This window comes from Scleropages formosus, chromosome 12 (assembly GCF_900964775.1).
Source record: "Scleropages formosus chromosome 12, fSclFor1.1, whole genome shotgun sequence".
NCBI classification, from domain to species: Eukaryota; Metazoa; Chordata; class Actinopteri; order Osteoglossiformes; family Osteoglossidae; genus Scleropages; species Scleropages formosus.
Window position 1 is genome coordinate 22,085,584 of NC_041817.1, and position 27,214 is coordinate 22,112,797.

General features: G+C 43.1%; 1 protein-coding gene across 1 annotated transcript in view; it reads right to left on the minus strand.

Moving 5' to 3' along the window:
- LOC108930404 (ephrin type-A receptor 6-like) overlaps nt 1-27,214 on the minus strand; it is a 165,125-nt gene that overhangs the window by 55,094 nt on the left and 82,817 nt on the right. Inside the window, exons 4-5 of the mRNA XM_018745623.2 lie at nt 10,652-10,807; nt 5,862-6,197 (exon numbers count right to left, since the gene is read on the minus strand). Of these exons, the coding sequence (XP_018601139.2) occupies nt 5,862-6,197; nt 10,652-10,807 (492 nt within the window). The remainder of the gene's footprint in view (nt 1-5,861; nt 6,198-10,651; nt 10,808-27,214) is intronic.

Genomic DNA, 27,214 nt, shown 5'->3' on the forward strand with positions numbered 1-27,214 from the left:
TCTTTATGTTTTTTTTAAGAAAAGCTCTAATGAAACATCTACCTCTTCCACCTCATACCTGGTCACTCTCAGCACACCTGGTGTGAAACAGGGAAATTGTGGATATTCCTTACAAAGAGTAGCGTCAGTGTGAACTAGGCTGTGTGAGAGTGTGTGTGTTCACTACTGGACTGTCATCACTCCCTTAGAGGGTCAGCTGGAAGTGTAGGGATTTGCACTATTGATCTTGGATCCAAAGGTTGCAGGTTCAATCCCCACCTCTGGCTATAGTACCCTTGAGCAAGGTACTTACCTTAAATTACCCAGCTGCATAAGTGGGTCAATGGTGGTAATAATTGTAAGCTGCTTTGTAGAAAAGCATCAGCTAAAGGAATAAATGTTATAAACAGACAGCAAGCATGCATTCATAGTCTTCCCAAATACAGTTAAGTCAAGGACTGATGTTGTCTCACAGTGTATAAAACACTTGGACACCATCCAGACATGGAGGCTCCAGCCATTGCTAATGAGTCCATGCTGTGATGAGAGAAGTGTGTGTTCTGCGCTAAGGGCTCAGTTGGCCACCTCACACCACGCTCTGCCGCACCGCCGCTTTTCCACCTCACGGCTAACGGTGGATTCTAATTGCAACGCTCTAATTAGTGGTGTTCGCTAAAACAGGGGACCAGGGCGACGGCGGGTCAGAGGTCGCACACGCGAGTGTGGAGGGATTAGTCTCTTCGACTGGTGTGTAAGCAAGGTTAATTAGCGCCAAGGTGAACCACTGATTTAAGTGCCGCCTGCCGCATGGACATCACCTGGAGATGGGGAAGGGGAGGGAAGGGGAGGAAGGACCTTTGGAGCAACTGTACTGCTGTGTGTTTCTAATCCGTGTGTAACAGTCCGCACAGGGGTGTCTCCTTTCACTTGGGCTCTGCCCGCAGTGTGTAGCTGTGTTCATGACCTCCTCTAGCATGTTAACATGTCTACATTATATGTCTTACACAAATGTTTTTACTGAGACAAAGATTAAATAGTATTTGACTGCATGGAGATGCAGCACCTGGGCTGTTGGGGCTCAGTCTGTGTGGAATGCGCATGTTCTCCCTGTGTCTGTGTGGGTTTCCTCCACGTGCTCTGGTTTCCTCCCACATTCAAAGGACCTGTGTTTCAGGCGTGTTAGTGAGTCTAAACTTGTATTAGTGTATCTGTGAAATTAAGTGTGTGAGTTCCCCGTGACAAACTGGCACCTTGTCCAAGGTGCATCCTGACTAACGTATTGCTCTATGCTTCAGGGATACGCTCTGGACCACCCCGTCCCTAACTGGGACAAACGGTTCACAAAATCAGTGCACTGAAAAACACAGAAGAGTGTGACAAATGGTGTGAGGCAAATTCATGGAGTTGTTAAGAGGGCAGAAGAGAAGTGGATCTGAATGAGGTGTGTTCTGAGACCCATCTTTAAAGCCGAAAGGGATTTAGCAGTTCTGAGGAACGGAGGAGGCTCATTGCCCACATCGAGGCCAAAATCGAGAACCTATGGACTCTCAATTCTGAGTCACTTGTGAGTCGGATCTTTTGCCCTCAACTCGTCTATTCCCCACCGGAACATGAAGTGCAGGGGAGACACCTGAAACGAAGCCCCAGCCTCCAGCTTTGCTCTCCTGCTGTGCCACCTAGAAGCATGAAAAAGCCATAAGAAACGCCCTCAGAGCAAACTGTAGAAGGCAGATGTCAAAACCCAACTTTCTCCTCTTATAATGTAACCGTCTGATATTCTTCAGCGGTGAAAGTTCCTTGAACTTGGAAGCTGTGTCTTTTATCAGGTTTAGTCTTTGTTCTCTGGGTAAGTCACTGTTTCGATCACAGCTGCCCACTTGGAGCAGATAAGCAGCGATGGTGTTTCCAGAGCAATGGCACCTGCTGCGACTGCAATCTCGAGACAAAGATGCTACAGGTAAGTCCAGGATATGGAAAGCTTTAAAAAAATAACAACAGTAATCTGCCATCTAGCAATCGGACCGGTAAGAAGGTATGGTTTCGGCAGACAAAAGGACAGACGTGATGTGGTCTTTCCAGCAGTGGGCTGGAACGTGAATGTTTTATTCTTTATGTAAGAAACCAAAAGTAGGACATCTCTCTTTTGCTAAAAGGACGGATAGTTTCTCTACCTTTCCACAGGTGTCCTGAGCGTCACACTCTTGTAAAATATCCGTGCAAACGAATACGACCATCCAGGCACTTCTTGTCCTCCACAAAACATCTAAATGAAATGAAGGGCAGATTTTCGAGCAACAGTTTCCTCGCAGTCTGCCGGCCTTTTCCTGATACTACAGAAGGACAGCGCTTCACAAGCGTGCCGTGATCACCGCAAAAGTGCCACGTCGTCCCCTATTTGGGGACCTTAGTCACTCAGAGGATAGGCAATCCTCCGTTTTGCAAAACTCAAGCTTTATTATTTTAAAGCAGGTTGATAAAGATGGAGCCGTGGTCCTACCAACGAGGCCGTGCCATAAATCCGGCTCTAATTTCCCACGACTCTTATCTCATTCTGGAAATGGGATAGGATTTACAACAGGCCAAAGCCCTGTGCAGTTAATCCCTGTGCGGTATCGGTCTCTGTGGAGTGTGTATGTATGCTGAGAAGATGAATGTGGATGTATTTTAGCTGGAGATTATGAGCAGTCCAGTAAGAACTACCGCACTGTGAAGGGTACTGCAAGAAAAGGTCAGGACTGATATATATATATATTTTTATGGGGTATTCATTGTGGACAGGCACAGGACCCTAATGTGTTCTGCACCATTAAAATTACTCCACTACCATTGGCAGAGAATTAAGGAGGGCTGCTATGCTAGGAAAATAATATACAGATTTTTTTTTCTGCCCTGATTAATTAACAGTTTTAGTAACTTCCTTTGCATATGTGATGTCAAAGTAAAAGGTTTAATTGCAGGGATAAATGAACTTTTCCAGATTTAATTTTTTTTTATATATATGTGTGTGTGTGTGTCTCTATACACGCACAGTGTGCCTCTTTCTACTGCTCTGAAAGGTTTTGTCTGTTTTATCTCAGTACATCCATGTACCTCTCACTTTCATTGTTCAAAAAAAAAAATACAGTTTTTAAGAAAATGTTAAGCTTTAATTGTTCACTACTTTGGAACATATAATGAGTCATGGATCTACTTTCCAAAGTGAAATGGGACAGGAACCTTTTATTACATGTCACTAAATGTCTTTAAGGTTTTTCACTAAATTAACTTGTCCAATCCCTCGAAAAGGGAACAAAAACCATAATTTTATATCACCTAATTGTGTGAGCAATTACTCAAACACTTACAGTCTGTGCTTAGAATCAGTACCAACTGTTTCTGCAAATACTAAACCATCTAATTTCATTTTTGCCTAAACAAGCCATAACACAGATACCACGGACCACAATTAACAGATATGTATGCTGTTCTTCACTTTTGTGCTTCTATATTTTTCACTTATTATTATCTTTGTGTGATAATTTGGCAGGAGTTTGTGTTCAGGACCAAGCAGAATGCCAACGTGCCATAATATCATTAGCACACAACGGGGACTGTATCCGAACGGCTGCTTCTCCGCTCTCGGCAGCCTGTTTGGACATTCCTGGCACATCCCTGACATTTCAAGTGAGGCCCTGTTGTCTTGTTTTCCTCTCTCTACTTTGTTATCCACCTATTTGATAAGTCTGGCTGGTAAATCAAGCAGCGGACCCATCCTGGTGCCCTGTTTATATACACACTGTCTGCTGTCACACTGATAAACTGCCTCTAATTGAGCCCCATCTGATAGCGACGAGAGCAGCGAGCGGCAGGGGAGACCGCAGACCGCGGCCCAGCGGTGGGTGTGTGTGGAAGGTCACTGAGCTGCTGAGTCGGAGCCCGCAGGCTTGTCGCAGGAACGTATACACAAAGACGCACACAGGGATGCACATCCAGCTGGATACGCGCACAAAAATAAGTGCAGGTATTAAGAAACACACAATGACACACACATACAGTCCAAACACACACAGATACACAAACAGGGATGCACATATGGGGACATATGCAGATATTCTTAATCAAACAGATGCAATACAGCGATACACACAGGCAGAAAAACACACTGAAATACATGCGCACACAGATACACGCACGCATACAGACGGAAACGTACAGACATACACACACACGGACACACGGATCTGAATATTATACCTCGCTTAGGAAGGACCCCTCCTTATGTATGCAAATAAATATTTGTAATATTAAAGTGCTGTCTCCATTATTGATTACACAGATGCACACAATAAATTAATTTTAACAAATGTATTTTTTCAGCGTTGAAAGCAGTCATGCATAATGCAGCACGCCAGTATCTCCAAACCAGTCCCTCAGTTATGCTTATGGATACATTATATTAATGCAAATAAAGTTGCCAGTGTTTTCCCCCTAATAAACAGATCTTTTATCCGGGAGACAAACACTGCGATGCGGGCTCCGCATTTTAAATGTACTGGCTGAAGCAGGCCTCTCAGTAAACCGACCGTCGCTGACCGCGCACATCCATTAGCCTGAGCCGTAACTGTGTCCCACATCACGCTGGGAGGGCTGACCTATCAGTCACACACCTCACATCGAGCTCTAATGACTGCATGCCAGCCCAGACTAATAGAGGTGGGCAGAAATAACTGCTCCTTGAACAAATACAGGAGGACTCGCCTAAATAAACACAACGCAACTCTCCGCTTCTTTCCAACACACTCTGGAAGCAAAGCGGAGCTCGGAACAGCTCAACCAGGGCACCGGCTGACAGGTCGACCTTACAGCACCGGGCAAGAAGAGTACCTGGCAGTGCGGGCAACAAAGATTGTAACGTACAGGAATCGTAGCTGAGCTGGATGATATAAGTGCAAAACGATGCCAATAAAAGTTGAAAGTCCTTTAATGAGCTGGATTGTGCTCCTGGGATGGTCCGTTAAAGACCGTTAAAGTGCTACAGGCGAAAATGTGCACCAAACAACCGGCTCAACAAAAGAGTCCACAGGGAGCTGTATACAGACACTGTGCTGGAGACAGGTGGGAAAATGTGTGGGAACAACATGGTGGAAAAACAAGGCAGGAATACATAATGGGAAAAAGTGGTGGAAAGACATGGTGGAACTATACTGAAAGAAGAAATTGGCAGGAAGATACAGTAAGAAGATATGGTAGGAAGACATGGTTGGAAGATACAATGTAAAGACACATGGGGATGACACGGTAGGACAACGAAGGGAAGACATGACTGGAACATACAGGATGAAGAGATGGTGGGAAAACAATGGGAACTTACTTTGGAAAGACATAGAAGGAAGACAAGACGGGAAGTCATTGTGTCAAGGCATAATGGGAACTCACGGAAGGAAGATGAGGTGGGAAGACACAAGGCGAAGATCTGATAAGACAACTAGGCAAGATGATATGATGGAAAGAGATGGTAGGAAAATTCAGCGGGAAGACATGGGGGTTGACATGGCAGGAAGACACAATGTGAAGAACTTTTGTAAGACATGGCAAGAAAACAAGGTGGGAAATCGTGGTAGTAAGTTGCGGTGGGTGAAAGACATACAAGTAAGACATGCTAGGAAGATATAATTTCAAGACATGGAGGAAGGCGTGGTAGGATGCCTAGATGGGAAGACACAGTAGGAAGACTTGGGGGAAGACATGGTTGGATGACTAGATGGGAAGACATGGTAAGAAGACATGGTGGTAAGATGGTCTAGGAAGATGCAGTGTGAAGACTTGATGGAGAGACACAGTGGGAAGATGGGAAGTAGACATGGTAAGAACATATGACCGGAAGACAAAATGGAGACACTCACCAGCCTGGTCTGCACTGACAGTGATGGCAGCCACAGGTCGGGGCGAGGGGCTCAGTGCCGACACCCCATTGTGGGACTCTATCTCGAAGGTGTAGTTGGCGTGGGCGGAGAAGTCCAGCACAGTGACGGAGGAGTCGGTGAGCCCCCGGGGCCGGGGGACAAAGCGCAGGTCGTCCCCACACAGCTGGCAGTTTTCCGGGTCGGCGCCGCAGAGCTTGCACTGCACGCTGTATGTGACGTCCTTCCTGCCCCCCGTGTCGCTGGGCGGGCTCCACTCCAGGAAAAGCGACGTCTCGTTCAGGTTGAACATCACATTGCGAGGGGGGGATGGGGGCCCTGGCAGAAGAAATGGATGTGGGGCTGAGATTTATTTAGGTCACTGAATGAAATGTCAGATTTCTTGATTTTTATGATGAAGGAAAGACTCCCATAATATGAAGCTCATCTCTTCTTCTGACAGTTTACTCTATAAGTTCTGATAAGTTCTCAGCTGATGTCCCCCTGTAGGAGGGGTGTCCAACCTGCAGCCTGAGGGCTGCATGGGGCCTGTTGCTGTGTGGCAAACGCAGGAACATTTGTAAAATTATTAATACAGCTAGCATAAGTACTATAAATTTTATTGACTCACATGATATATAGCTTCAGACATCCACGCTGGAACACACGTTGTATCAAAATAAAATACAATAATACTTAATTTTTCAGTTTAGATGTTTAGGACTCAGTGTGCCACTATGATTTTACATGTGCAGAAATCGGATTATATCGCAATAAAGATTCTGGCCCTTCGCCAAAAAGGTTTAGACACCCCTGCCCTCTACAGTTTGAAATAAAGAAAAAAATAGAAAATAATAGTAAAAAAATCAGAAACAAAAACAGAAACATTTGATAATACTTTTCATACACTTTTGCTAAGAGAAGCACTAACCAGGGAAGTTATTTTGTCATACATGTGTATTTGGAGCACAGATGACCTTCTAGCTGAATAGCCCTGTGCTCATGCCTGCAGTCCCAATTAGTGACCAAGTAAGCTGGAGGACAGTGTTGTGCAAACAACGACACTTAGGCAGGTAGATATTCACACACTGATAACTTAAGTGGGAAACCAAGAAAAAAATAAACGTAAAAGAACGTCACTGAAGGTCATCTTCACGTGAGCGCTGCAGTGCACCAACCAAGAGTAGATGTGACGAAGAAGTAATCATCTACGAATTCCATTACGCCACAGCTTGCCGGTCGTCTTTGGCCTTTAACAAAACATTTATCTCTACAGTATCAGTCAAAACTGTAAGACCGGTTGCTGGAAACGAGTTTCAATCACAAGGTGTTTGGTGGACAAGTGTGACCAGGAAAAGATGCACCACGTCTTCCAGGTCTTATACAGCAGTTCTGAGAGACTGGCAACACCTGTATGTTACTTTGCTCGCACTCTTCTGTCCAGTTTATCCCGCACAGGTGCCACCCAGGGGGATTCGCATTTTTCACTGGTACTCTGCAATACATCATAATCAAAACTCTGTAAAAAGCCTATAATGTAAACTGTTTTAGGTCAAACTGAGTTGCTGCTGTGGGTGATTAAGGGTCATGAGGAGATCCATGTGGTGCAGCAAGTGAAAACAGGCTCAGACAATTGACTCCCACTCCTCAGGTACCCCGCAATGCACAAACTAGACTTGAGCTAATAAATAAAAGCTCTTTAAGGCCCCTTTTGAAAAGACGAAGGTAGCGACTTCTTCTCAGCCTTTCCCCCGAGCTGCGTTCGCCCCTACCGACCTGCGAAGGCTGCTATCTGCTCCTTTTCTTTCCATCAAAGGGCTCGGTGCTGCCAAAAAAAAGCCGTCCGTCAACTCCCTGGCTGCAGTGCCAAGGAGATCTTTATCACTGCTGTCTTCACAAGAATGCGGCTATTTTCCTGCAGCTCGTGAATGCCCTGACGCAGAGCAAAATTGTGCTCCACATTTAATATCCCATTAAGCAAATAGCAGAAAAAAAAATTTAAAAAAATCAAAACAAAAATTAAAATCAAAGAAAAACAAAATTAAAAAAAGGCACCACAAATACTTCCCATTTCTGTTTTCCGCTCTTAAGTTTTTAATACTTTTAAAAAAGATATCAACTAAAAAAATCAGCAAACATTGTACAAGTTCAGAGTTGTATCTGATATGAACTTGTCCCAGCCATCCAAATGGAAAAATAAGAAAAAGTCATATGTGATAATAAGTGTGAGTTTTACAACCGTTTTGAATAATATTACTTGGCACTTTGTGTTTCTTTGTGTGTGTGTATACCGATGTTACAGGAATGGAATTATTCTCGCATTGAACACGTATATCTGCAATAATGCCACACAGTGAGCATCTTTTTAAACCCTAAGGTACTTCAGAGAAATAAAACAAATTTAAAGAAGCAGAAAAAAAGAAAGAGTTAAGAAGAGATTTTGATACAGACACACACACTGGCTGAAGCCACTTGTCCCGAACGGGGTCGCGGTGAGCCAGAGCCTAACCTGGCAACACAGGGCGTAAGGTTGGAGGGAACACACCCTGGACGGGATGCCGGTCCATCACAAGGCACCCCAAGCAGGACTCGAACCCCAGACCCACCACAGAGCAGGACCCGGCCAAGCCTGCTGTGCCACCGCGCCCCTGATCTTGATACAGTGACACACATTTATGTATTTTTTTCTGGAAAGTGTTATTTTTGTTCCTTGAGAAATTCATCTGAAAAGCAACAGCTTCAGAGTATGAAGTTTTCCGTCAAGAACTCACAGCAATCGCTTCCAGAAGAGAAATCGGTCAGATGGGATTTGAATTGGATTTCCCACAATCCTTTCCACTTCCAAAACTGTATTTGGGCATTCTAGAGGGAAATGATGGATGATCCCTACTTTTGGACTTGGATGAAAATAAATGAAAGGTTGTTGACCCACGTGGGTTAAAATCCCATGGGTTACAAGCACAAAGGCAGATAGTCATCTGGTTGAGGTACTGACCAGGCAATTATGTGAAAAATGTATGAGCAAAGCATAAGGGAACAGAAGGTATTAATGATGTCAGATTCCTCTGGAACATCAGTCAAAAGTTTGGGTACAGTTGTTGGAAATTGTATTTTTTCGTAATTGACAATCCATCCATATTCAGTAACTGCTTGTCCTGTTCAGGGTTGTGAGGGTCTGTAGCCTATTCTGGAAGAAGTGGGCACAAGGCTGTTAGGGTACACTCTGAAGAGGATAACTACATGCACACACATTCACGGACCCATTCACATGCTAAGGGAAATTTCAGCGTCACCGATTCACCTGACTTGCTTATGTTTGGAACGTGGAAGGAAACCCATGCAAACATGCAAAGTCAACACGCTGATCCGATGCCTGAATAGCCCAGGTGCTGTGAGGCAACAGTGCTTCCAGCTGGGCAACCATGCTGCCCAACAATGTTTCACATTAAAATTGTTAATTTGAGCTGTCCTTCACTTCCTTTCTTTGCCAGATAGCTCTTACTCTGTGCTGAGATGAGTTTTGGATTGCTGTCTTTCTGAATACTAGAGAAGTGCACAACTGGGTGTATCCTTGACAGAACTGATATCTGTGAAGTGTGCTATGATAGCCACGCTGGTTAAAATTGCCATGGACTTGGTAAAGACCACCAACTGTGTGACCAGCAAAGCAACCCCCAGCCCATGACACTGTCACCACCATGCTGGACAGTGGGAACTACACAGGCACAAGTCATGTGCTCATCCTTTCCGTATCAATAGTTGGACCCAGATATTTCTAATGCTGACTCACTGATTTATAGAGACGGGGGGCGCGGTGGTGCAGCGGGCTTGGTCGGGTCCTGCTCTCTGGTGGGTCTGGTGTTCGAATCCTGCTTGGGGTGCCTTGCGATGGGCTGGGGTCCCGTCCTGGGTGCGTCCCCTCCCCCTCCAGCCTTATGCCCTGTGTTGCAGGGTTAGGCTCCGGCTTGCCGCGACCCCACTTGGGACAAGTGGTTTCAGCCAGTGTGTGTGTGATCCACAGAGAGACTTTCACTACTTAAAGGTCAAGCTTCACTTGTTTTGTGGCACAAACAAGTGTGGCTTCAAGAGGGGCACTCAAATTTTTGACTGGTAAGTTAAATGTGCAGAACTTGAAGGTTTATATGTCTATATTTTACTTTGGATTAAAGTGCAATAAGCACATAAATATGAAGTATGCACTAGAATAGCAGTAGTAGTAAACATGAAGTAGATATTAGAATTCCCAGTCCCATTTTGCCAGAATTGCTTTGCAGAACGGAATTGCCAGTAACAGACTCAGTCATCAAATATTAAATTTGCGACAAAAATGTCATTGTTGCGCTTTTCAGAAAATCTGAACAACCTCAACTGGTCCAGTAAAAATACCTAAATTGCACAACTGGGTAATAAAGGTGGAATGTAACATAATTTGCTTTTGAAAAAGATGCCATCTAGAGTCATGAGTCCTGCAACTGGTCTTCAACCACCAGCAAGCATGTCATTTGTTTGGAATCATATGCAGGACAACATGTCGAATTTGTGAGAAATGTTACAAACATGTTCACGTTAAAAGCAATTCACCTTAAAATAACAGCGATGCATTGAAAAAAGGTCAACATGCATTCTGGGAAAGAATGCTTTTTTTTTTCTGAGAGTTTATGAGATTTAACACAAACATGACAAGAGATCAGGTTGTTCCACAATACCACACCTTTCTGGACAGAGGAAATGCACCAAAGATGAAGACTACCTATCCTTCCACCTTTCTTGCCAATCGACGGCATTCGACTCACGAGTGCAGGCCATGGTGGGCGGGTCCTTCTCAGCCCTGAAGAATCCCGCCTCGCAGTGGCAGAGGGAGGCGCCTTCCTCATGGCTGAAGCTGTGAGGGGGGCACTTGGAGCACTTGATATTCCCTGTGAATGCTTTGTAGAACCCGGGCCTACAGGCTGTGGAGGGGAGGGAACAGCGGACAAACAAGAGAGAGAAAGAAAGGGAGAGAGAAACAGAAAGACATGATCAGGACTGCAGGTGCAAACCAAAGCGTACCGAGAAATGTCATCACATAGCTTTATTAATAACACCCGCTTTGCTGACATTTGCTCGAGTTTAAAGTGGGCAGCCGGATATACAGCGGTTAAGGAAGTGGATTAGTAACCAAAGGGGTGAATACCAGGAGTGAACTGCTGTTGTAGCCTCAAGCAGAGTATTTAACCTGGACTGACCCTGTGAATGCTCTGCTGTCTAAAACCGAACGCTCTATCCTCTGCTTTCGATAAAAGCTCCAAACTGTAGCTATATAATGGAGGGGTCTGGATAAGCGCACATGGCGGCACGATGCTGTGCTGGACGCTCAGGATTTTCTTTGTAAACGAACCCAGCAGCTCCGGGCTCCCTTGGGCCTCGGCTCCTGCGCTAAAACAATTCCACAGTACATGCATCATTTGCTTTCTTTGGCAGCAAACAAATAAATAAATAAGAGGAAAAAACTGCGTTCTGCCGCGCGTGCTGAAGCCGAGCGGGGGGCGGAGGGTGCGGTGGCACTCGGCCCCGTTTAGAGCCTTTTTACGTGATCGGCGCCCCCTTTTTCAAGAGTACAAATTGAAACAAATGCAGCATGATCAGACAGATTGCCCGCAGCCCAGAGGTCCCATCGGTCCATGCGCAGAGCAGGAGCAGCGTGTGGGGATGCGTGGAATTTCAAAGATGGTGCACGCCTCCTCGCCACCTTCAGCAGGAAACAATGGTTCTGGCCCGGGAGGACACCGTGCAAATTCCACTTTCTGTCTGTCAGAAGGTGCATCAACTGCGCATCAACTTAATAAGGTAACGGCGACCGAGGGATTCCAGGCAGTTTGGCCTCAAGATGACAGACGCCTCCGTGCCTCGTGTGTTTTTCCTGCGGAGAAACGGGACGGCCTGGACGACGGCAGAGCAAATATCCACCATATTGACCAGTGGCAATTAGACAGGGCAACAAAGGGGAGCGCTGCCCGTTGATGCTGTGAGTGACGTCCCCATTGGAGGAACGAGGTCAGGATGCCATTAACCCCACAATGCACTGCTGTCCTTGGGGCCAAAACAGTCACTCAGTCTCTCCTCCGGGGCTCCGAAATGATCACCCATGAATATCATTTGCTGCCTGACCTTCAAATAACCAATATATGTTAAAGCCTGAGAAATACTTCCTGCAGAAGACATATAAAAATGCCCAGAAGGACACTGTGAGAATGAAAGCGTAATGCTTTGTATAAAGAAATTGTCACATGAGAACATTGGCACCTGGAAATATAGAAGTAGTCATCACATTAAATTTCATACTACACCCAATCTATTACATTTCTTCCTATATATATAAAAATACCCAGTTGCTTTTTACTGCTTTGTCTATATCACAATGGCCCTGTGGATGTCATTTGTGATGTATTCTGATGCTCATGTTTTTACTGTCTTTGTAATGACCATGTGGCTGTTATTTGGGAATTAGAACAATATAATTGTCTCCTCTGGCTGGGGCAACAACGCAGCTGTGCGGCAGTGTATCATAACGGAAGGCCCGGCACAGCGGCCGGTCACTGCAGAATCACGAGCGGGAGAGCTGTGACCGAGGGCAAGATTGCGTGCTAATTTTCCGTGGGAGTTTCCTCAAGGTTAATGAGCTCTGGAAGCCAGGCGTTCATCAAGCCCGGATGGCGTTTGCGGTCGTGGCTCAGGCAGGGTCCGACGGGCCGGGCCGCAGAACCCCCCCGCAACCCCCCCGCGTTGACCGCCGTTGGCTGCGGGCCGCGTCTCCGGCGGCAACGCCGACGAGCAGCGATTTCAAGAGAAGCACAATTCTGCAGCATTTACTTGTAGATCCACACGAACAAATGTTGCAGAACGGTTCGGCTCTTGGAATCAAACAGGGCGCGCACGAGACATTACAGCAGGATTTACACTACAATATTGCATATTGAAAATGACACTTTTTTCGGTTTCGTGCGGCACAAAGAGGTTATCTCGCTCCTCTCTGATGAAAAAGCCGTACACAATATTGCTTTTTTCATCACTGCCGGAGGCAAACAATGCCGGGGCTTACCGATTGTGATTATATGCGGCATAGAAAAAAAAGATAATCTTCTCACATACAATATTGTACTCTGCATACAGCATTTTACAATATTTGACTCGATAATTTTATCTGTTTTATTCTTCCTGACTTCCAGAGATGAACAGATCACACGTATTTCATAACTGATATGTTTAGTTTAAGATATCCAGACAACTGAATAAAGTCAAAAAAAAAAAAAAAAAAAAAAACAAAAACACACAAACAAAACATCATGTGCATGTTAGTGGAAACAGAAAGTATTTATTCTTTTGATACAACGTTATTAAACCACCACCAAAGTGTCTGGTGCATGAATTCATCTCTGGGAGACTGCAGCCGCCACAGAGAGAGGAGTTTGAGAACTATTTCCACAGCTTTAACTGGAAAATGGGGGGGGGGGGGGAGTTTCCTATACCAGTAAAGTCTAATATTAAATACTGGGTACGTGAATAATGGGAAAAAAACATCTTACAGTTACAATACTCAAATACAGTTAAAAACTGGCAAAACCACATTGTTAAACAGTGTGAATGTTAGTCACGGGAGGAAAACGGTTAAAATTGGAGTAAATACTGGAAAAATACATTGTGAAATAGCGGGTATGTCTATTTGTGGTCTTTTTTAAAAATCAGCGCTAGAATCGTGTTAAGAGAAAACAACCAATTAGGAGATGAAGAAGTTCAGTGGTCCTCTCAGCTGGAAATATCCTTGTCACAGATTCATGTCCTCTTTTACCACTCGAGGATGATGAACCTACTTTATCAGGAAAAAAAGTTTTTCTTGCAGGAAAAAAAACCTCATGATTTCAGTTGAATATTCACAGTTATGTGATGCATACATTTGCATTGCAAAATCGTCATTAAATTTCCATACGCAGAAGCCTTCATTTATTTAGCTCCGGATTGTGGAACTGATTTCAGGGTGGTCTGGAGGTGTTTTACCGGGGAACTGTACCACAAAAGGAGCAGTAAAAAGACAAAACGCTGGAAGCCTCTGTGGGAGTTTCCATCCCACCTTGACAAGTGACGGGGTGATAAAACTCTGTTCTCCTTGGCCCTGGGAGGGCCTATCCACATGTCGCAATGAAGGCTCACAAAAAACATGGGACCAAGGGGACACGGCTGGTGGACAGGGGGCAGACGCTGAGATGAGGGAATGTGACGGATCGGTGTCAGCAGATTAGTCTCCACCGGATGGAATCTGTAAGACCCGACAGTTGCGCCACCGCAGATCCGCTCTGCCCGTCCGCGCGAGGGATAAGTGATGAGACTTGACGGCGATTGATTAATCGGGCCTGATTGTCAGCGCGGCACTTGTTTCAAAAGGGCTGCGATCGGGGTGCAATAATCAACTGCCATTAGCGCACAGCTGCAGAACTGAATCAGGCTGTGTGCAGACAGCAAGCCTGAAAAACAGGCAGACCCACCATTGTGAAGGACCAGTGATGGAAAGGAGCCAAGCAGTGGCTGTATTTAGTGTAAAAATAACACATGGGTAATGGGGTTAGGGGTGTTTGTTTAACACTTTAAAACAGACATCTTACACCAAGTTCCCTGAAGGCTTCAGTGTCATACTCTTAATGACTTTTTTACCCATCCATCCATCCATCCATCCATCCATCCATCACCGATTGTCCGCTGAAAGATCTCGTGATTCAGAGCCTATCCAGGAAGCCACAGCTGAATGAACATCCCAGGAGCTCAACTTACCCAACTACCAAATATCAAACAACTTGATATTTTGGGACTTAGTTTCAAATGGTACCATAATTTCATCACTGGAGCTCTTTGCTCAAAGAAAAATAAATGCTGCATTTCATTCTATTTTCTTTATTCTGGACACTAATTGGACCATTTAGGGAAATGGCTTGAATTAGAACTAGATTAAACAGAGCCCCCTGCAGACATTGAGACCCTTTGCTTTTTTTTGGGAAAAAAAAAAAAAATGCTAGCATTACTTCAAGGTAACATAAGCAAAGGAGGAGTATGAAGACCAGCAGAGAAGCAAGTGTTAGGCATGTAGGAGGGCTGCCAAATTATACTGTTAATTAATACAAAAGAGGAGCTACTATCACTCATTTTACTGATGATTAAATAATGTTATTACACCAATATCTTGTGCTCATACAATAATTAATAACTGACCTCCACCCTGCTTCTTCTATTTTGAGGGAGACTGGAGAACTAATTAAAAAGGAAGAAGCAAGCGGAGGGCGATATGATGTTCTTTAATGTTCAGTACACATGGTGTGTACGTACATTTTCATAATACTACACTGCATGGTGCTACCATGTAATAAGCATTTAATCTACTAAGATCTGCTGAACAGTTTGCATCAAGGGCACATCGCAAGGAGGCGCCAGCTTGATAACCTTTGTAGGATTTTCTCACAGTGGCATCCAGTTATGTTTAGACCTTTTATTTTTTTCTTTATACAAAGCAATATGTAAACATCACTGCTTCAGTTGAATCCAATTAATTTTCATAGCGCTACATGTTCACCCCTAATTTCAAAAGATGTAAAGCTTCTTTTCATAATCATGTTTATGTATTTTCTTTCCAAAGAATGTATTTTCTTCCCATTTGAATTCTATAGGCTGCTACTCAAGTAAAGCATGCCAGAAATATGGATGTACCGGATCCGCTGCTGTGCGTCAACAATTGAGCATCTGCATCTAACGCTCTTTGTTGTAGATACACTTTATTTACTTTTAATTGTATATCACTTGGAGGAAATGAAAAATTTTATTGTTAAGCTTCATTAAAACGATGACATCTTCTTATTAGGGGTCACATGACACTTTCAACTTGCTTTCCTTACCTTAAATCTCACCATGATCAAATGGGGATGACATTTATATACAGACACCCCTTGACTTACGCAAACAGACCGTTCTTCCAGGTCTTACGTAAGTCGAAATTTATGTATGTCGGATTCCCCCTCCCCCTCCGTTAGAGATCAAAGCCTTCTTATTTCCTTTGTATTTGTAGGAAACACGGGTATAAAAAAATGACACAATATAATTCTCTGGTAAATGCCAGGCTTATTAAATACTGTAATAAGACATTGGCCTAGTGAAATAAATACATTTTTACATTTTTATAAAGCATGAATTTAATTTATAAAATAGACTACTGCATATATGGTACACGTACGGTAATCTACTGTGCGCGCTTACCTTGTATCTAGTAGTATGCTGGTACACAAGAGTGTGCTATAGTTGCACAAGTTATCATTCTTCCATCTTATTGCTCCTTGATGTTTCTTCATTGTTTTATACTAGCTGTTCCTTTCACGTGCTCCTTTATACGTGCAACATCTTCACTATCAGATTAATAGTCGGTAAGGCTAAATCTGGTTCCCGTGCTATAGACGATAATCTTTGTCCACCTTCACACTTCCTTATTATTTTCAATTTCACCTCCAAATCGATTGCTGTACGCTTGCAAGATGGTCTCATTTTTCTTCAGACACACGTTTACCATCAAGCATGTAAATAATGAAAAGGGTAGAAATATGCAAAAAAAAAGCAGTACGCTAATGAGAGGAGATACGTTCATGGCCTCTAAACACACAAGAACTGGGAAGATGCAGCTTCCTACCTTGTCTGGTTAGGCTGACTTGTGTGTAACGTATTTCAGATGTTTCGCGTAAAATAAAAGCATTATCCGTAAATAATGCGTATGGCTGGGAATTTCTTTTACGTAAATCCGGATTTACGTAAATCGAATTTACGCAAGTAGAAATTTGTATGTATATTAAAGAAAAAAAAACACTGAATTCTGCTTATAGCATAGTACTGCGCAATGTATAAATATAGATTCATAATCAAAAGTGAGGTCCCGCACACTGAGCGACATGACTGGACTTCTTACATTGATGGATGCTTTCGTAGTTTTCTTTTGCCTGAACACAAATTATATAAGGCAAGGTCCAAGATGCCTAAACACCATGATTATTTTTTCCCTCCTCTATGTCCGGGAGTAAATAAAGGCAGGTTCATTAATGTACAATGTTTCTTGCCCACATGACCCTAAAAACCAATTAAGAGGAATAGTAAACACAGTTAATGGAGTCTGAAACAGTCCACTGTATATCAAGCCTGTACTTCAAGGACCCCTGAAACCCATCCACAGACTCCCAAGTCGTCCATGGACCCCAGGTTAAGAACCCCTGCTTTTGTCTCCATGGTTCTCATGTTGAGTCCCGCTAGGTTTACATTTTATCATTTATAGGGCACTTTTCTCCAAAATGACATACATCCCAGTCAGTAAAAAGTGGATATTAGAAAGTTAACAGCAATCGCATTTGAAAAAGCAGCACTTAGCCGTCCGGCCCCCTCCACACTTATGGCCTGGCGTTCTGAAAAAGATATTATGCTCTTCGCCGGCTGAGTGTTGCTCAGTCACTGACAAGTCAAAGCCCTCTCTTTTCTGGCATGCAGGCATCTGTGGTGGAAAGCACTGAATAGAGGGGGAAAATACTGGATACTTAACAGCGGTAAGTTAACAGCCAGCATGTATAAAATAACCGGTCAGTTTTATAACTTGAGGAGAATGCACTCAGACTTACAATGGCGCAATGTCATCCATCACTGGGAAGAGGGAGTTAATTGAAATTCAGAACGTGTGCTCCTGGCTACTTTGATGGATATCGCTGAGGGACTCCTATTTCCGCTCCGACTCGACTCTTTCTTTAACAATTATCCCATTTCACTTCTCTTTAGCGACCTACAGGCTGGTTTTGAGTAGCAGGAGGACAAGGGCTGGTTAAGGAGACGATAAACCGTAATGGATAATGTGTGTGTGTTTATGCTTTTAGGTAAACCTTTTTATCAGTGCTACAGCGAAGCTTCTAGAAAATGCAATTACCAGTCAGCTTCCAGTGGAGATCCCTATTCATTTTAATGACCTATTCAGCGCCGGTGACCTGCGTTTGCTAATGCAGCAATTGTCCCCTGTACGTTTCCTCGACACTTTATCAGAAGGTGCGAATATATGCATTGCAGATTGCCTTCCAGCTGCCCATCTCCCCTTGGCAAAAACACTGAACCTTGATGGCACAATTATCCCACGTGGAAAGCTTGAAATAATAGTGTAAGTGTTAGGGAAATAAGACGCGGTGTGATCGGTGATCCATACTGGAGTGAGGCCCGTTTTGCATCAAACTCATTTGGATTCTTAATACTTTATGCTATTCAGAGATACTAGGAGACCGTGTCTTTTCCTTTCGAAAATTAAATTTATTTCTTTTATTGTTCGCCTGTATTTCATGTTTCATATCAACTGCCATTGTATGTAATATATGAATGTATGTGAATGTTTATGTTAATCTATATGAATGTTTATTTATAAGGTGTGCTACAGCATGCATGTTTATTTTTCCGTCAAATGTTTTCGAAAGGTTTATACTCCAAAAACTTTTGTAATTTTGTCTGAAAAAACCTCCAAATGACTGTCTTTAAGGTTTGTAGACTGATTGCTTGGATGCAGAGTGACCTCCTAAGTGCTGCGGTTCTGAATGATGTTTAACGCACTCGTGGATCGTCGCTTCAGCACAAAGATACTCGGAACACGATTGGGGCCGTGTGTACAGTGTTGGAGCTGATGTCGCTGACAGCGCGGCTGGCACGCAAACGGCTCATTCTCATGTCAAAAGTAATAGAGTACGACCACCATATCTTCTCTACGCCAATTCTCGAGCACTTGTGTGGCGGTGCTACGTTGTATAATGTTAATATGAAAGTGACAATGATGAAGTGCGTTGCCTTCTAACAACTTCGACTGCCACGGCAACTGCTGCTTAAGATAAAGGGGCACATTTGTGGGAACCTTTGAGACTCTTGAACAACAATATAGCTTGTCTTAACCTTCTTATCCATCGACAGGAGGAGCCTGAGTCGAGGTTAAGGACACAGTCTAGGAAACCGAAGGGAATTACTTAAATCAATGTAGTAGCTCCTCTGTAATACCATTGAGAAAAGTACAACGCTCAAACTGCTACGTGAACTGAACTTTGGCAAGAAAAGGTGAAATTAAATCCATTTGACTAAGATGACCAGCTAAGAAACAATGATAATACTTTAAAAAAAAAATATGTGTACTCTACACTGAGTACTCTTAGGGTGGAACAAGGTTAAGGCAGCTGTGGTTTCCCCTCGTTCCCAGCGGTGATAAATGACGACTGGGCCACACATTAAAGCACGAGCAGCTAAATCTCGAAGCAGACAAACACCCATAAACATATCTTGGTCCCATTGTAGTGATCACTGCTGTAGGGGTTAGAGAGCGCGGGGACAGTGTTACTTTATGGACCTGTGAGGGGTCAGCGGTGATAATCCGTATTTCAAATTTTATCACTGTGGCGAAGTAGCTCTTTCAACAAATGAGCTAATACCGTCCATAAAACTCGCAGACTGAGGCATTTAAAGTGGAGCCAAAGCAGGAGGCAGTAATGTCCCAATAAAAGCCTTCAGGATCTGGAAGGAACTACCTAGCAATAAAAGCAGTATGGTCTCCACACACAGCAGGAATCTGGTACGATTGTTAGGAAAAGCGGAGGGAAGCCTGAGGGGGTAAAAGGTTGGTCAAGGTAGGATCATGGTCAAGGGTCTATCCTGTTTTATGCACCTACTCAAATGATGAACCTCGGTGCAGCAAGTGGTAGGTAACAAACTAGGTTTGCCTGAGACTTTCGTGTCTGCATCTATGTCTCCTTCTCTTAATGTAATGCATAAATTGTACTTTTGCTGAGATGTACGTCGCTTTGAACAAAAGCGTCTGCTAAGTGAATAAATGTCAATGGGTACAACATTCAAAATTTGAAGTGAGATGGGGACACCCCATACTATGACCATGGTAAAGGTCAAATCTGGTCCAACTGTTCATTCATTCCTAAACCAAACAAGTTCACCATTTCAAGAAAACTGAGTTCCAGACACCACTAATTCATTAGCTAATTTGTTATCAATAATCACTTGTCCAGTATAAGGTCATATTGGTCTGGAGCCTATTTAGGAGCATGCGCCTGGGGCAGGGGTACACACGCTGTACAGGATGCCAGTCCACTGCAGGACAAACACACTTATTCATACATTCCATGCTAACAGAAATTCACCTAAACCATATGTCCTTGTAAATGAGGTGTGGTGGTGCAGCGCGTTTGACCGGGGCCTGCTCTGTGGTGGGTCTGGGATTCGAATCCTGCTTGGGGTGCCTTGTGGTGAATTGGCATCCCGTCGTGGGTGTGTCCCTTCCCCCTCCACCCTTGTGCCCTGTATTGCCGGGTTAGGCTCCAGCTTGCCTTGGGACAAGCGGTTGTAGACATTGCGAATGAATATGCATTTGTCTTTAGAAAATGGGAGGAAACAGGAGCACCCAAAGAAATCTCCACCAACATGGGGAGAACATACACACCCACATAGACTGAAATGGACATGACGGATTGCTCAAATGAATAGCCCAGGAGCTGAGGCACCAGTGCTACCCACTGTGCCACGCTATAATGGGCGATGTCCAACCAACGCACTTCTTCCTAACATTCCTAAAAGTAAACATCATGCATCCATGAAATGCATATTTTAGTTTACATGTCTGGGTATTCTTTTCTAGGAAATACAAATTGATGAAGGATTAGAATGTTTTGTCAAAGTGCTCTTCCACATGACTGATGCTAATAAGAGTATTAATACTGCATTAAATCAGCTAGAACGGCGCTTCTTCGGGGGTTGTATTTGCATAAAAGATATGAATAGAGGTAAACTGTGTAAACTGCCACAGGAGCAGAGAGACACGGCATCAATCATTTGCAATGATGACACAATTGCATTGGAGACGCGAGAGCACATGGCGGTACCTGGGATGCACTCAGGTGAGCTGAGGAAACCTGTCAAGGGTTCACACAATAACAAAAAGCTCTTGTGCCATAGCCCTCACTGCATGGTCCTCAGATGGAAATTAAACACTGATATATTTGAAAGGCAAAACAAGTAGGGAACGGTGTCTGCATTTACAATACGGACAAAAGTAAGTGAGCTTCATTCTTCGCAGACCACGTTCGGGAAAAAAATAAAAGACCAGCTGAAACAATTCCCACGCATTTATTCTCTTTTGCATTAGCAAAGGAAAATTTATGTATGAATTGTGGAACAAATGATCCGTTTCTGCTACATTCTCAAGGACACGTGGCCATTAATGAAGCTCGGGAAGACTCGCTGTCAAGGCGCAGAACAGAGACCCTACCATGGAGCCTTGCCTATCATGAAGATGTTTCAGCAAGTTCAAAAGACTCTTAAATACAGCATCTGAAACCCGAGAAAGCCTTAATGCAGAATGGACCACCGTTTTTGCTGTTCTTGTTGCCGCTTTCCTGCTTTCGTCTGCTTTACGTTTGGTACAAAAGAGAGAAAGGAGGCTTGAAGATGAGAGGGGTTTGCAGGGTTTGAAGTCCTTGAATCCGACTGACAATTTCTCGACTAGCTGCAGCGACACAGACTACTAAATACGAGAAAATGGCTGGTTAAGAGCGAGCTCTCTAAGTATGTCATGGTGATCTTTTTCAGACAGTTTGTAGATTCATTAGTCAAAAATGTTGACATTTAATTTTTCCGCTCATTGTTACAATCCTAAAATATTGAACGGCCGGTTCTTCTTTCTGGGTTAATTTGCCCGTCAGTGGCTGTGAACTGTGTGAAAGGTGGAGAGATGGGAATTATCCAGTGCGCTGCCTTAATTTTTCATCACATTTTTTATTCTAAAATCAATGTATCCATGACAATTAAGAATGTGGAGTGAATAAGATAGGTTTTTAAAACGCCTCCCTCAAATTCAGCAGGCAATTCTTATGCAACGATCTTTTGTACGTCGTAATACAACCCATTACCCACCTACAGTTTCAGTATTTTTTTTCAGTTCTTTTCCCCCTCCAAAAGTTGTTTAATTTACATGTAATTTAGTCACGCTATAGCTACTGTATCTCGACTGCTTCATGGTAAACAGTTTTCCATTTAGATGTCTACAACGAAAAAAGAATGAAGGATGACATAATCAGGTACTGCAGGTGAACTAGGGATCCATAGGCATGGATCAGCAGATACATGGCCTGGTTCACAGCTTCAAGGAGGTACCCAAAACAATGCATATGATATTCTGAATATGTATTTATTTAGCTGTTTAGCCCTGCAACCCTTACAAGGACAAATGGGAGGAAACTGACTTAATCGTTTGCTTTTCACCATTTTCTCTCTCATTGTATTTGTAGCCAATTCTTAGATGCTCCACAAAGGATGTCGCCCATGTTCACCACAGGAAGCACAAACCTCCTCCACTGGTCATGCTGTGAGCCATCCAATTTACATTCTTCAGGCTGCAAGTGTCGCCGGGCGATAAAATGTCACTTGGGAGGATCGCGACTGGTCTGGTTCTACCTAAGACACTACTTCTTTTTGCCATTAGGCTTTATCCACAGCAACTTACAACATCTGATAAGCACCTTTATAAAGATAACAGGTTATTCCTACTGCAACAATTCGGGATGAGTTCCCTGATCTGGACTCTTATATTTACATTTACATTTATTCATTTAGCACATGCTTTTCTCCAAAGCAACATACATTGCAGAGAACAATACAGCCTTAACCACTATCCACCACCAGGTGCCCTTTTTTTCACTGAAAGAAACTGAATCATTTACTTCTGCAAATAATCCACTCATTGTTCTGCCTCCCGTACTAACATATTTCACTATAGCAGTAATCGATGATTAAATACATATTCATACAGTACATCACATGCATATACACATATATAAACATATATGCATACATGTACATATAAATGATTGCTCTTAATAAAGGAAAGGTACGGCAGGGAATATCACATACATATACACGGCTTACAAGGAAATTAATTTTATCGCCCTGCGACATTTCTTTCTCAAACTAAAGATAGCTGATAGCTCATGTGACAGGAGCCACTTCAGTCTTCTCCTTACTTGCTCACCCACCTGTCTCCTATTTTATACTTATTCATCTCATTCAGTGCCAGATTTCCAGCCAGGGACAGCAGACACAGAGCACAAGGATTAAAATTTTAGGGCCTACGAAGGAGAAAGAAAAAATTTAAAAGCAGCAAAAATACAGGTGGTCTCCGATTTACGATGGGGTTACGTTCCGTGAAACCCATCGTTAGTCGAAAATATCGTAATTCAAAAATGCATTTAACACACCTCTGCGTGACAGACAGGGAGATGCGGATCACTGCTGCTGCCCAGCATCGCGAGAGAGTATCGCTCCGCGAATCGCTAGTGCGAGAATAAAACAAAATTCAAAATTCGAAATACGGTTTCTACTGAATGTCTATCGCCAGCTCACCATTGTAAAGTCAAAAAAATCATAAGTCAACCGTCAATCATAAGTCGAACCATCGTAAGTCAGGGACCACCTGTAAAAGAAAATAAGGAAGAACGTTGGTGCGACAGAAATGTAATTTAATTACATTCTGAAAACATAATTCCAGAATTTCTAAACTTTTTGTTAGGAAAGTTTCTTTCTATGGGTTCTCACTATGGCTTCAACACGTGGTTTAGCATTAGAGCAGTTTTAAAGAATGTCCTGTCATGTCAATTGATGCAATTCCTTTGGTGTTTACCCATTTTTTCCACATTTTGGAGTGAAAGTACCTAGAGCCACAATCTCCAAAAGTCGGCTCTGACCTCACGCCCCCAGGAGGACGTGAGGCGGTTTCTGTACCTTGGGTCTCCTTGTCACAGATGACTAGTAAGCCATGGGGAGGATTCAAACCTTGTCCTCACTGTAGGGACACAAAAGTTTAGAGATGTGCCCCAGGGGTAAGTTTGGCTCGTGTTCTTCAGGAAGGATGGCCATGCGACTGTAGATAGAGCGAAGGAAAACGTTCTTTTCATGCAGTTTCCATGTGGCCTGGAAAACATATTTAGCACAATGAAATTCCAGCTGGTTTTTCAGAAACCTGGAAGACAATTCTCCCAACGACTCGAAGGAAAAAGGGAAATGCAATTTCTGCTTCAGAAAGATTTCTCATCTGGAAGAAGTCACAGATAGCAGTTCCTGTCACCAGACCATGCATTTTATTTTGAATTGGGGACAAAATGCTTTGCCCTTAAAACAGTGAAATGTTAAGTATTATACTTAAGTATGATGTATAGCGTCATACGGTAGAATAAAAAAAAATACTTAAAAAGAATTGAATAAAATGCACATGATATTGAAGGAGGTTATAATGACATAAATCCTACTAGCATACAGTATGTCATATATTGTCTTACGAGAAATCAACTTTTATGAATTGTTTTGACTGCTCTGTGAATTGCTTTGACTGTCTTGTGATTTGTTTTGACTGCTCTGTGATTTGTTTGTTTTCAAGAACTCTAAAAGTCTCTATAAATCACAACATAAAATTGTTTGCAAAAATAACAGCCAAATGGAAAAAATTACTGTGACAGTGGCTTTATACATGCTGAAAGAACAATTTAACCCCATTGAGAACCTAACCTTTCCACTTCTTCTTTAATAATAATAATAATAATAATAATAATAATAATAATAATTTAGTTGATGCTTTTGTTCAAGACGACTTTCTGCATTTGTACAACAGAAAGCTACTCAAACCATGTACCCATTTATACTACTGGGTATTTTCAATGGGGCAATTCAAGGTAAGTACCTTGCTCAAGGGTACTACAAGCAGGACAGGGATCTTCAGCTTGTAAGGCAATGGCTTTAACAACTCCACTACCTGCTGCCCCTTTATTTAATGGTAGCGTTGGAATCAAAGTAGGGCTTTTTCAGCATGTTTTTCTACTATTAAGAAATTCCCAGTTCTGGGTCAGGCATGGCTGCCATTTATTTGACTCTTTGTTTATTTGTTCCCTTAACTGATGCGTTTCTCAAAAGCAGCTTAACATTCTTGCAATGTTGTACCCATTTGTACAGCTGGGTAATTTTTATTGCGGCAATTCGTGGTAAGTACCTTGATCGAGGGTACTACTGCAGGAGGTGGGATTCAGACCTGGGTCGTTTGAGTGCGAGGAGGTGGCTATAACCGCTACACCACCTGCTGCCCAGTTATACACTCCTTCAGCAGACTGCTTCTCCAAACCTACGGCTTTCTCTACTGGGAAGCAGTCATTAGCAGCAGGATGGGAGGGCCCTCCATAAGACTGACATGGATGCAGCAGGTGCTCACAGACTGGTCAGCCAGGACATTTGACACTTCCTGCAAACCCCCTCAATGGAATCTGTTGGGTCAACCGGACTCATCCAAAGGTTCAGAGCTCCTCAGAAAGCTGAGCATCAAACTATTCTGACCACCAAAGTAGTGTCTATTCCAACCTTCAGAGATTCACAGCGAAGGCAAGGACAAACTCAACGCGGACCTTTGGTACAGACAACAGGATTCAAACCTCGGCAGTCAAACTTCCGCCTTCTGGTGCAAGCGCAAAAAATCCAGCACAACAACATCCAAAACATATCAAGGTACAGCTGGCGTCGCCGTACTCCTCGTGCTATTTGAATTTTAAAAATGTACAGTTTGCAAGGACAATTTATGGTAATTGCTTAGCAAACAGTGCTTGGAGTGGAAAATACAAGCACAGCTATAAAACAATAGTGACACAAGTCAGAATTACAGCTGTGCACCTCTGCCACACCAGAAGCAAACAATAAAAATGTTACACAAGCAAAGAGGCGTCCCTCGACATTTTAATAGCACACAGTCTCGTGATATATGTGACCTTCGCTAAGTAATTTGACTTTACAAGCCTCTTTAATTTGCATGCAGGTACTTGGGGTGCGAGGAAAGAAATCCCTCAAAATGTAATCACACCGAATGATGGGACGGCACTTCGACGGACTTCCCGCCTGCATTTACAAGTAATTTGGAGGATGTGAAACCAAGTGCATGCGAATTTCCTATTAAATAATCTGCTCCCGACACACAACCTTAACGGCTCACGGAGGCGGCATTTGCGTACGCGTCACATTTAGAGGAGCTAAATGAAGGGCTCTGGGTTGTCATTTAGGGAAACTAAAATCCACCATTTTGCCGACTGCTGAATAGACTTTTAGCTCAGTTGCACTTGAGAAGTGATTTCAATTATAACGTTTATCTGCGGGGGACAGCAGTAAAGCCCAAACGTTTTGCAGGCAGGGTAACAATTAGGTCCATGTAAGGGCTGAAGGGCAAAGACAATCTCAAATACGTGGTTTCGGTCTACAACATCACACTTGGTGACAAAGTTACTACAATAAATAAAAAGACTAATGACGTTTTGTTTATGAGATACACAGAAACACGCTCAAGACACACACACAAATTATACAGAGTGCTCATAATATAAAAATCGAGATTTTTAAGAAAGTCTTAGTAATTGTTTGAGATGGCCATATTTTTCGATGTTGGAAATGTGATATTGTGATATCATTAAATTAAAGCGACAGCCATCCAAGATGGTCATTTTAACAACAAATAATTGGTTTTTGTACAAATGGATGGGGAGAAAGCTGCAGATTCTTCAAGTGTGAACTGAAGCACAAAATGGATTGAATTGTCCCGTCTAGATTACAAAGCACATCTTCCCCGAAGCCACAAAAGAGGCCTAATTTAAATTCCCATCTGTTTTTGACGCACGGGGTGTGAATCAGGGACACCATCTCTTCAAATGAAGAGTTCGCTCTGATGCCAGTTCCAAACAAACTAAAGCAATTATTCCAAGGGTTTTGCTTCAGTTTTCACAATAAACGTCTTACTTCCAGTTCACACGTTGCCAAAGCTATTTGCAGGAGCTATTAGCAGCCGCCCAAAAGTGATAAACCCCTCCTAGGTCATTTCCACTGAAATTTTTTCTGATGGAAATTAACCATGGTTGCAGCAAGTACACCTTCTTTAATCCATCTTAATTTCTTTATGATTAATAATGAAGATGAGACGCAGAAGTTACGTGTGACATACCTGGGAGTGTCGGCTTCAAGGAGAGACTTGTTTTAGGGCCTTCGTGGCGAACGTTCGAGTTACAAACTCTACATTCACAAAGCCTACATACACAAACTTCAGATGAACAAACGGAAGTACAAACTCAAACCGTTCTGCTATTGCTAACACAATACAGGTGGTTGCCGACTTACGATGGGGATACGTTCCGTGAAACCCATTGTAAGTCGAAAATGCATTTAATATACCTAAACTACCGAATATCATAGCTTAGCATACGTGTGATGGTCATTAGGGGCTT